The sequence below is a fragment of the Passer domesticus genome, chromosome 9 (assembly GCF_036417665.1).
Source record: "Passer domesticus isolate bPasDom1 chromosome 9, bPasDom1.hap1, whole genome shotgun sequence".
Classification (NCBI taxonomy): Eukaryota; Metazoa; Chordata; class Aves; order Passeriformes; family Passeridae; genus Passer; species Passer domesticus.
This window is the reverse complement of record NC_087482.1, coordinates 227,185-239,597: the sequence shown is the minus strand read 5'-3', so window position 1 is coordinate 239,597 and position 12,413 is coordinate 227,185. Positions and strand designations below refer to the sequence as shown.

The 12,413-nt window shown below is 39.3% G+C and overlaps 1 protein-coding gene across 10 annotated transcripts in view; it reads right to left on the bottom strand.

The window, feature by feature from the left end:
- Positions 1 to 1,830: 1,830 nt before the first annotated feature.
- Positions 1,831 to 12,413, bottom strand: part of BICD2 (BICD cargo adaptor 2) — a 57,010-nt gene continuing 46,427 nt past the window's right edge. For 4 of the 10 annotated variants that reach the window (XM_064431892.1, XM_064431895.1, XM_064431894.1 and 1 more), the window contains exon 7: positions 6,200 to 11,581. In XM_064431892.1, the coding sequence (XP_064287962.1) occupies positions 11,275 to 11,581 (307 nt within the window). In that variant the 3' untranslated portion in view covers positions 6,200 to 11,274. Of the gene's footprint in view, positions 2,535 to 6,199; positions 11,582 to 12,413 lie in introns of those variants that run through there. The other 6 variants (XR_010368227.1, XR_010368228.1, XM_064431888.1 and 3 more) reach the window with 6 other exon arrangements.

Genomic DNA, 12,413 nt, shown 5'->3' with positions numbered 1-12,413 from the left:
GTTAGTACAATATTTCTGTAACCTATCATTAAATTATCCAGAAATAAATGTATACTTTTTGAAAACAGATCCTCTATGACTCTTCATGAAACTACTCAAAGGTTCTCATAAAGTTTCACACCATCACCCATTGCTGTACTCACTGACCTGGCTGGTCTATGTGTTAACAGGATCTTGGTGATTGTAATAGCGTCATGAGCTATTCCTGCAGCCCTTGGAGCAGCCCAGGGTGATCACCACAGTCCTGCCTAGCCTGGGCTGGGCTTAACAGTCATAAAACAGAGGCAGAGGGAAAGGTCTACATACAGCTTTTGCCCTGCAATGACATGTCTCTTTTCTGTCACATGGGAGATATCATGTCACATCTGTACCCAGGAAAGCAAGTAAATAAACCTAATTTATTAAAGCAGTCAGTTTGCATCTCCTGTCTTCAAGGAGTCAGTGGGCCAACCCTCACACAGAATGTATTGGGTATGATGGATCAGCACAAACACCTTAGGTGACTTTTTAAAAAAAGTTTTTAAAATCACACTCATAAAATTATTTGGGTTTGAAGTAATCTTAAAGATCATCTAATTCCAACTCCCATGTATATATATACATATATATATCATATATGTACAATTATATAAAGCCTGAACTTCCTTGAAAGTCACAATCTGTGAGTGGCTTTTTAGCCAAAGCACTTTTATTTCTAGATATTTATCTCCCAAAATATATACTAGATTTTTTCTAGATATTTATCTCCTGAAATATATACTCGATTTAGTTTTTACCTTGTGTAGACATTTTGGATATACTTAATAGACAGGAGATGTTAGACTGCTTGTCTTCATACTTAAATTTTGTTAGATGTCACTATGATGAGCAAAGGCAGGCTTTAAGTAGTGTGGTCTTCACTAGCAATCCATTTGTGAAGCTTAAATACCTTTCCACCAGCAGCAACTGTTCCACCAGATGACTTCACTCACAAGTCAAAAAAAACAATTGGTGATGAACTGAAGGTCCAAGAGTGGAGTTTCTGGTGGAGTTCCTTCAAATCTCTGAGAGAAATTAAATATTTTCAGGAGTGCTATTAGCCTTTAATTGTTGATTAAATAATAGAATTATTTACTACTTTTTATGTAGCAGGTTGATCTCCTAGTGAGAAATTACACCAATTTTTGCAGCTATGCCACTGGGACTTATTATTGCAGTTTCCACATCAGCTCTTGGCAGCAAAACTGCCTAAACTAATGAAACTAGGCATGTATGTGGCATGTACGTGGCCATGTTATCTATTACATAATGAGACTTTTGATTGATGTCAGTAATTTTAGCTTTGTTCCTCTCTGTGCAATAGGATGATGTCTGCTGCAGGACTCCCAGCATTGCCTGCCTGGTTTCCTACCTTTCACAAAGCCCCCACTGGAAGCTGGCAATGCCAGTGAGTGATGAGCTGAGAATATGCATAAGTGCTCACTTATAGGTAGCCACATCTCCCAGCCTGGCCACTGGCTGCTGGACTCAGCTGGGATCAAACCTTGGCCACACTGATTGAAGCAATGCTCTTAGACTTGGGGTTATGGATGGGCAAAGGGGAAGGTGCAGACCAAACTCTTGGTTGACAACCACTCTGTCAAACCTGTGACCTAGCACACAGCTGAAGACAGCTTTTGCTGCCCCAACCCATTCCTGCTAGGCACTGAAATTAACAAGCAGGGCAAGTTCTATGCACAACAGATCCTGCACAAGCCCAGAATAGTTATGTGAAACACGGACAAATGGTGAATACTCTGTAAGTGAACTGGGTCACCAGAGCAATCAAAAAAAAAAACACCAAAAACCAACTTCTTCACAATTGTGGTTCCATTTATTGTCTGTCATGTGACGCAGCACTGGTATCCATCCATAAAGCTTCATACTCCTCAGCTGCCAAGCCAGTGACTCGCTGAAAGAGCAAGCAATATATCCAAGGTGAGCTGTACAAAACCATGGCAAACCTGAACAAAAGGGAGAAAGGCAGGGGTGAAGGGGAGAATTCTTGAGACAAAAGGCAAATCTCTTAGTGTGGAATTGTGACCAGCTTTGATCTGCTCTCAGCTCCCATTTCCCTTGAAGCAGCAGAAGGTCCTGTGAGTTGATGAGTCCTGCTGGCTGGTGCTGCCTGGCCCTGCCTGGCTCTCTCCAGACCTGTCTGGCTCTGTCAGGCCTGCCTGGCTCTGTCTGGCCCTGTTTGGTTCTGTCAGGCCCTGTCCGGCTCTCTGCATCTCTCTCTGGCCCTGTCTGGCACTGCCATCTCGTGTTCTTTGTCAGAACTGCTCCCTGATTCCACACAGTTGCCAATAATTATATTTTGCATGTTCAGGCATAAGGGCCACATCCCTTTTATGTTTCTTACTATTTTTCAACTCCCATCACGGATTCTCCTCCCTTCATGTAGATCACAGTCAATGTTATTTCTCCAAGCTGACTTCCAAAGGGAGTTGCTCTGGACATTCAGCAACTGGGTAATTATGTGTACTGGTGAGAGCTGGTAGCTGGGAATTCTATCCCTATGGAGAAAAAACAAAACCACAAGGAACTTACTTTTACAAACTGAATCTCATTTTTGAGACCTGTTACTAAACAACCTCTTGATTACCAGCTAAAAAGAATTAATGCTTTTCCCACCTTAATAAGGCAGGGTAATTTTACTCCTTAGAGCCAGGTAAGATCACAATGTAAAACCTCCCTCCAACACTGTGCATGGCACGTCAGCATTCTGCTCTCTGACGGAGACATCTGGCTGCTAAACAAGAGATAAGTTTCTGCTCCAGCTCCAGGGCTCTGATACAGGTTCAATAAAGGTTTGTTGTTCATCTGGAAACAGCAGGAAGCTGATGTTTCATTGCTGGATCAAATATTTCATTCTTTATCCCTTGATAAATCTTTGAGCTGTATTAATTTGAATTCCAGAGTAGAAGCCACAGAGAAAAAAAAAGCTAAGCAACATTTGAGATTGGTAGAAGCTGCCTGAATGTTTAGTCAATATAATTAGAAATAACTGTCATAGTTTGTAGCAGTCTCACCACCAGAAATTAAGGGGGAAATGTTTGTTATTAAAGAACTGCCAAATTGAGTGTTTTCGCTAAATTTGAGTTAGCATGCATCTGAATGCTGAGCCAATGTTGAACTGAAAATTTCTGTGTAAAAAATAGCAAGTAAGGTTTTGTGGAAAAGATATAAAAGAAACTATGTCAAGCAATATGAAGCAGCATATAGTTAAATGAATTGTTTCTTATTCTCTCCTTAAAAATAGAGAATTGTAATTCCTCAAATAGATTACTGTTTGAAAAGCAGATATGATCAGTTAAAAAAAATTAAATGGTGTTATTGAGAATGGATTGTGTTATTACTAGTGAGAATTGATTTTTAGAAGTTTCACTTTTTTAACATTTTTTCTTCCTTCTACGATTGTTTTAAAACCATATACTAAATCATCAGTATGGAAGTTTGCATGTATGGAATCTGCCTGTTAAGCCTGCTATTGTATTTTAGCCTAGGACATTCAGAGCCCAAATGTCCACCTGCTGATATTTCTTTTAAAAGTAACATCAGAGGTGCTTCAAATACATAAAATTGTTCAAAATTCTTGCAACGTAAAGATAGTCACACAGGTACATATTTGGCTACACACAGTGTACTTCTAACATGACACTTGATTCCGTCAAAAGCTACAGTATTTGGGGGTTCTACCCTGAAAGTAATTTTCAGCTTAGTTAAATTCTTATTCTTATGAGGCTGATGGGAGGTCTGGACATGCACTAACTCACTTCAGTCTGCCTTAAATTCACCTCATTTACACCTAGATAACTCAAGCTTTGCTCATGTACGTAACTTTCAACTGCAAGTAATACATTACGTACATTGTGCTAATTAGATATTAGGATAGATTTGGTCTAAATTTTGAAATTTTTCTCAGGTTTTCTCCAACACAGTCACAAAACTCAGCTTTCATTACACTGTTCCCAATCAGTGTATTACCTTTGCTTCAGAAGTACTCTAAAATCTAGAACCAGATCCAGCTTGTTAGTTGGCTTTCCTGGGTTTTTTGAGTTTTTTAAACAGTTGCTGGACCTAGGGCATTTTACAACACTTTCACTTGATAACTATCAAATCTGATGGCTTAGTTCAGGAGCAGCACGTCCCAAAGTGATAGGGCTGGGTAAGGTAAGGGGCAGATCAGCTCTCAGGTTACCTCTGAGATATCAGTAAGGATAAGGAAAAACATCCCCTCCTCAGCTGTGATTACTTCCTTCTTAGGGAAATTTGCACTTGCACTGGGAAGCAGTAGCCTCCCCTCCTTTCCTGGGAAAAAACACATGAAGCTATCTTTTGAGTGGTTTGAGTATGAGTGATTTTCCCAACAATGACTAATGAATGTTTGCTTGAAATTTTTATAGATAAACACTCAAAAATAATAACACACTCAGAATAACCACATTAACTAGCACTTTGCTTAGTTATGAGTTCCCAGAGGTGATCTTTATTGTTTTAATTGTTTCTTCAAAGTTCTTGGATGCAAAAACACCTTTTCCTGATCCTGTAGGTCCATCTACTACATCAGCCTTCAAAAAAACACAAGAATGTGAATATATGTTTTAAACTCTAACTACTGTAATTATTTGTCCAGCTGAATTTTCCCATGTTATCTAATGGGATCTCCAAAAAGCACCTTGGTCTTAATTTTCATTACCTTCATCCCACAAAACCAGGTACCTGGGAACTTCCACGTTTCTAATCTTTAGGCATCTCGGTACATCCAAAAAATCTGTCCTGGTCCTCTTTTGGGAAGCAAGCAACTTGTTTTCAAGCCTCACTTAAAAGAAACAAAGGCTCACTGCTGGATTACTGACTCCACAGGAAGCAAGAGTGTGACATTTGATGGCACATTCCTCTCTCAGAGGCAACTCCAGCCACATCTGCAGTTGGAATACTGAACCCACCCTCCACCTCTGCAGAGGTAACATCTCCCCCAGGGCTGAGGGAAGGGATTTTTCTACACAGAAAGAGTAAAATAAACTAATGTTTTCATTAACAGCCATTCACTAGACAACCTTTTAATAGAAATACTATCCTTTGACAGTTTTCTCATTTTCTTTCTTACTAAAACATTCTTGAATCCTGTTTTACTGTTTCACAGGTCTGCTCACACATGCATGGAGATGGATTTACATATTTCTTCTGCAGATCATCCTGCAGGTAAAGCTCCTGTTATAGAAAATGCAGACCTCTACAATCAGGGCAAGTGTCCCAGCACACATGCTCTGCTACTTCACCACATACCCCTGGAGCAAGTGTTTTCAATGCCCAAGGAACAACTGGCATCTTGCGCTCCAGCTATAAATTATGTTGATGAGCTGGTACCATGCAGCTGACTGCTACCAGGTACAAAATCAGCAGAATGGTTCTGAGAATCCTACCTGGGGGCACAAGAGTTGTTAAACTAGAGTATTGAATGTTTCTAGGGGACACCATGAAGTCACTGCTCCAGGAATATCTTTGTATTGATGGGGCCAACCGCAGCCCTGCCCTCAGTTTTGGCATTCTCTTTCAGGGGCTTTTCGTGAGTTTGTTTGCTAATTCTACTTGACAAACAGCAACTTAATGGATTTTCACAGAATCCCTTACTGGTTGGAAGGAACTTTAAAGACCATCTTGTTCCTCCTCCCCCACCGTCACTGCCATGAGCAGGGACATCTCCCACTAGACCATGGTGCTCAGGGAACATTGCCAAGCCAGGAAATACCTCCAGGGAAGTGTTCAGGGCCAGGCTGGATGGGGCCCTAACAGTACATGAGTATTTTGGAGAGTAGATGAGAAATTAAGATGCAATTTCAGGATGAACTGTCAACACTGACACCATAGCCTTAGTCCTACCCTTACTTTCCCTGTACCAGTACAAGTGTTTGCAAGGCTGTTCAGTGACACACATTAAACCAGTTGGATCCAGGCCAAAACTAATCCATGAAGATGTCACGGAATAGGAGAGGATGGTGCTTCCTGAATGTGAGCACAAATAATTAATTTTCTAGTTCTGCAGAAAGCTTCATGTGACGTATTCAGTTTCTTTCAGACAAAAATTAGTATTTATTTGGCCCCCAGATGAAAATCCCCTCAGCTAACTACTTAAACCAGTATCTTCTTAAACCACAAAACCAACACGCAGAACACGCAATTCCTTTTGACTTTTATTGCTCCTGCCAATGTGACACCTTTACGCAGGCACATTGCTTTCCTAGATTAAAAACTATTTTATTAATCCGGAAGCAGTGTCTTGACCTTCACCCCTCCTCCTAAGGTTATCCAATTAACATAGTTATCGTTTTAAGAAGCTTAGTTTTTTTGTTTTTCAGATCTGTGTAAAGGTTACTTGGCAAGAATACATGCACAGGACGTTAAATGGAGACCAACCCACCACTAAAAGGTAATGCACATAGAACATAATACAGTACTTCGACATCATTTCAAATAAATACCCACATACAAATGTAGTAATTTTAAATGCAACAATATTTCTTATGAATCAATAGTGTAACAGAAGATGGAAATAAGTCCCAACATCTAGGAATAATAATGCTTTTTCCAGCAAACAGAAATATTATCTGCACTGTCAATATTAATTAAATTTGTACTTTTTTTGAGAAGTGGGAGGGCTCCCCTCCAGCAAGTACCAATTTAATCATCCACATAAGGCTCATGAAGCCATTGAGAACCTGGCATGGCTTGTTGATGAGCTTCTCTCTTTCTGTTTGCTGAAATCACAATTAGATACAACATGCAAAGGAGATCCCAATGTGCTGTGGTTCACATCTGCACACAGCGCCGTGGCTCCTGCCCCCACCACCGCCCACAGTCAGTGACATTGCCGACGCATTCCCGGACTGATACCATAAATGTGGTCATACGCTGCTCATCTGTTTAAGATGATTCCATCTAGCTCCCAAAATGTAGTCATGTTTGTTCAGGTTTGTGGTTTTGATTTTTTCCCCTCTATACCCTCGAATTTGCATGATGAAATATCATTGAGTAACAGAATTTTTTACAATTCCTTGAATATATAAACTCTATAGTAAACCTACCATTAAAAATGTGCGAAATGGGAGTTCACTTTGCACTTATTGCTCCACATCTTTAACAAATTCCAAACCAGCCATTCCACTCCTCCTAAGTGACACGACTTACCCTACACTACTCTAAGAGTCTCCTTTCAAATTATCAAAGGCACTACTGGCAATAATGAGTGACAGAAAGGCGCTGACAGATAACACCCTATCACTGACCACTTTACAATTTTTCTTCCTAAATGTACCATAATTTGGCACAATAAAATGAAAAAGTAACAAAACAATTCCAATTTGGAATTTAACTGGTATAGTTGTATAAAATTCTGTTAATCGATAATACTTCAACTTCCTAAAACCCAGGAATTCTGGAATTTTTATGTAATACTACTTATTTAATATTTTTCAAGTGCCTATTACTGTTTTAACCAGAGCAAAGTCAAGTTTTCTTCTTGTTACGTTGAACTATTCCTAAGAATAATAATACAATATGAAAAAAACCCCAGAATTGGAATACCCTGGATTTCTTAATGAACATGGCAGTTAAAAAAATCAGTAATTTAAACATATAAAGCATAATATTTTAATAAAAAAAAGATGCTGAAGCACAGCACATAGTTTAGCAGAGCTCCTGCTTTTTGTTGAAACTTTTTTCTAATCACAATCTAGAGCCCCCCCAAAATCTCTGCCACATGCTGATATATAATTCGTAAGTCACAAGTTTCAAACTGGAGAGAGACTATGAGCACAAACCACTGCATTTATATAAACTCTTCTACATAAGGAATTAAAGAAACTAAAGAAAAACATCAAAAGTGCACAGGTTTAACAATCAGGTAAAAAATGAGCATCTGCAATGAAGTAAATTCCCCCATTCAACATTTCCAGGAGAGCACAGACTAATATGGTGAGGATTACATTTGAAGTAGGTTTCTTCAGCACTTGTAAGGTTTCTTACTGCAGCAGCACTTATAGGTAAAGCTTGTTTGTTTTTTATAGCTTCAGGCAGAAAGGGAAGGTTTCAGGTAGTATATAGGAAAAGGTGTTTTCAAAAGTTAGGATCAGGTCAGTGGTTTCCATTCTGTGTGCAATGGGCCACCACTTTGAACCAAAGTGAGGAGGGCTAAGAAATGCTGTTGCACTGTTGGAAAGGCCTTCTCCAGGGACTACTCTACAGCTGAAAAATGGAAAAATAAAATAGTATTAGGAAAAACAGTGTTTATTTCTCAATCAACTGAAAACTTAACCCCATCCATGTGCTGCACAGGCAGGTTAGTCTGTTAGCTGGCTGGGGGAACAGCAGCCACTCCAGCTTGCAGATGCCTTCCCAGTGGGTGAACAAGGCTTTGTGGGTTCAGCCTGGAAGCAACAGCTTTGCAGAAAGAAGGATTCTTACAAGTACTGAATACAGCTTTGCTATTCAAGCATAAGTTAAAAGCAGTGAGTGTGCAAGAAATGTTTTCAGTGAAACTTTAGATTCTCCAGAAACATGCAGGTCAGAATATCATGCAGGCCTATGCAAGAGAATCATTCAGAAGAGCCTGCTTGCAGAGGTAGGTGATGGCTTAAGGAATTTTCCATGCTTTACCCCAACCCATTGAGACTGATATGAAAGACTTACAGCAAATTAACATCTCAAGAAATTGTTAACCAAGAGTTAAAAGACTCAGTCTCAAATATTACCTAAAAGTACAAACGGCAGGATCAAGTCACTTTACACCATTCCTCAGTTCTTTTTCTGACAGGATAAACCATAATGGTGATAGACTCAAACAGTAGTCAGGCTGGCTGTTAAGTGTTTTAAAATATTTGCAGAAATGACTGAAGATGGAAATGATCACTAAGGCTGTTGGGCTAATAGCAAAAATTGCTCACACTTGGAACTGAACGGAGCCAAGCCTGAAAGCAACAGTCACTGTCTGGTAACACTGGAATTGTAAAAGAAAATTCCAACTAATTATAAAAAAACCCTACCAATGCATTAAATTAGTTTCTCCAGTTTAGCTTTTTGCCATCAGCATTCTGCAAAAGTACTGTTACTAGAGACATAGAAGCAGTGAAAACTGTGTTAAAGCTCCCTACTATGGTGGAAGCAGAATTGTTACTGAGTCTATTAGAGCAGAGAAAGTTAGCACTCAAAAGCCTGCTTTCACCATGTATTTTTAAATTATACTTAATGTAGGAATGAGAAGAATAAAGGCCTTTTGGAAGATTGTGCAGCAAAGAGAAAAGCAGGACTGAAAATTATAAAATATATATCTTCTAAAATATCAAGCCTGCTATTTAGCAATATTAAAGCTCAAATTCAGGAGAATTCAGTATTTTATAAAAGAAGTAGTAACAGACACACAGGGCCTAGTTTCTAAAACCAGAACTGAAATTTGTTTAAACCCCAAGCAGTCATGTTTTAGAAATGTATTAGAATTTAATCACTTGAGGTTTTTTGATTATTCTCAAGATCAAGAAATGAAATTCTGGCTCTGGGCTATAGCACTTCCATGGCTCCCAGCTTTGTAGCAAAGCTCCATTTGTTTAAAATCTCACTGTAGTAATTTAGACCTCCCACCAACATGGCTAAAAATATCTGGGAAGCCAAAATTTCTCATGGTTTCCCCTCAGTGGGAAAACCAGCCATGCTCTTATTAGCTTCTGTTAGCACTGGGATATCTCCTGCATGCACATAGGCAGCGCACGAATCAAGCTGGGAGCACCTACAGGGACAGGCAGGGGAGCACAACCGCAGCACAGTGTTAGAATGGTTTTGAGAACCATGCTATCGAGCACTCGCTGGCACAGGCTTGCATTTCTTTTAGTAACATTACAGGCATACAAAAGTATTTGAAAGAGTAACAAATGAACAGGGCTTTACATTAAAATAAAGTCTGAGGCTAGGCACTTCAAACTCCAGGTTAAACAAAGAACTGCGCCTTTCTGTGCTCCACAAATTTTCCACAATTTTAGAAGCAACATTTTCAATCTTTTTCTCTTATGTAGGCACCAATTAGAAAGTACACTTCTATACTGTCACTTATTGTAATTAAGTGGGTAGAAAGGCCCCTTAAAAGTTCAATATCAGACAAATGTTTATTCATTTTTAAAGATTAGTATGTGCACTAAGCTACTTCATAAATCATTATTAGCAGGATGATCTGGATCAATTTTCTGTGCCTCTAATGTAGAGCCCTGTGAAACACATGGCTTGCATATGGAATGTAGTATCTTCTGTGTACTTAAAAAAATGATCAGAGTTCTGAAATGCTACCTATTTAGGTTAATACTGAGAGCTGAGAAAAACTGTTTGTGGCCAACAATGCTAGACCATAGTCACATTAATTCTACACATATATATTGCGTGGCTACTTTCCTGTAAAGGATATCTCAGATGGGTTCTTTTCAAAGTGTTATGCTTGCAAGGAGCAACATAAGACCACACAGAACCTTTCAGGACATAACTTCTTAGGGTGCAACTGTCTACCAGGTTGAATCCCAATTCTTAACATTTTAAATTTTGTATCAGATGGAGTTAATATTGCATATTTTTAAAATAAATGTGCAAGTTCCTTCTGATTATCCCTCTGAAGAGAGGGACGCAGAGTGTAAATAATGTATCAGGTTTTGTTTTAGCTTTTATAGCCTATAAAAGCTTTAGGACTTTGGTTAGTGGTGATACAACAGCAAGTATTTAACATCCGCTACAACAGGCAAATTAAGTTTGACTCCAGTTTCCAAATGCTCTGAATTCCGGAGACATAGCTCCAATTTTAACCTTTGTTTTTCACCACTTAAGCCACAGTAACAAAGAAGGTTTTCCATTTATTTCTGCCTATGAAAGCATTTATTGAAGTATGCTGCAATCCTGGAAAAAGGATCACATATGTGCTATACAAACTACAGTAAGTAACACCAGATACATACTCTATCAGGCGTACTCTTAACACTTACCATAAACAGCAAACCCCAGACATGTTAATTGTGGAAAAAGCTAACTGGTTTCCACTATTAACTTGTTAATAGTATCCCCATACTTATGCATTAGTTACAGTAGGGACCACTGTAATACATCTGTATTACCTGGTTCAAGAACATACTAGTACGAGTCAACTCATTGTGACGTTAGATAGTGGGGATTTACGCTGACAGTTACAGCATAAAATAAGATGCAGAATACGGTTTTTGTAGACATATCTTCCTAGTCACAACAGATTCTGTATTTCTCACTACAAAACACCTGGCTGTTCAGGACAGATCCTTCAGACCTGTCTCCACAGGACCGAATGGGACTTACGCTGGGGTTACTGCCCTTGGCTTTGGAGGCAGACTTTGTGCGCACCCTTTTGGACTGCTCGTGGTCCAGTTCCAAATGTTCCAGGCGCTGGGTCAAGGCCAGTTTCTGTTGGATAGCCATCCGAAGCAAGGAGTTCAGAGTCTTCTTCTCATCCTCGGCTGCTGCAAGTTGCCGCTGCATTTCATCCAGCTGTGTGACATATTCATCACATCTGCAATGAAATACATCAATCTTTAGCAATCCTGGTTCCATTACGAACACCTTTCAATATAGGCTCTTGTGTCCACCCTATACAGCAGTGATAGTTTTGCAGCTGCTTATATACATGCTCTTTAACAGGAACTTCAACTAAACTTGTAGAAAACCACAACTACTTCTCACTGGGGTTCTTAGAATCCCACACTCAGCACTTCATGTTTGTGCCTTTCAAGATGGTGTATAATTAACAGTCTCCTTGGAAAGAGAAAGTGTAACTGTACTCATGTGTGAATGTCAGTGAGATGTCCTTCCATAGCAAGTAGACCCCATGCAGTTACACTACTTTTGTCTGTGTTTACAGAGTGGTTCTAAGCTTCAGGCTGGAAAGGGTCTGAGGCCAGCAACAGGAGCCTTGTGAAATGGCCACCTGAACTGTGCTGTTTGTTACTTTACACAAAGTCCAAGTAACAAATCTTCAGTGGTGACTGAACAGCACTATTAAAACCAAGCATCCTTCAGAATTCTACTTTAACTTAACTCTGATTATGCTATAAGTAGTAGCTGTCTTCTCAATAGCAAGTGGTCTTTATTTAATTGTTCTCAGCATGAAAATAAATTTTAAAACAATTAAAGGAAGTATCTTAGTGGGAAGGCTGTGGTAAAGCTATACGAATGCCTCAAGCTGTTCCATCTATAGTCATTGTCACTGAGTCTGTAAGCTGCTTAACTTAAAAAATTGAAGTCTACATGTAGGTGCATATAGAGACAACATTTATGCATATGGATAGAGAAGTAAATATTGATAGGTACCAGCCGGAATTTACCATCTGCAAAACACAACTTTG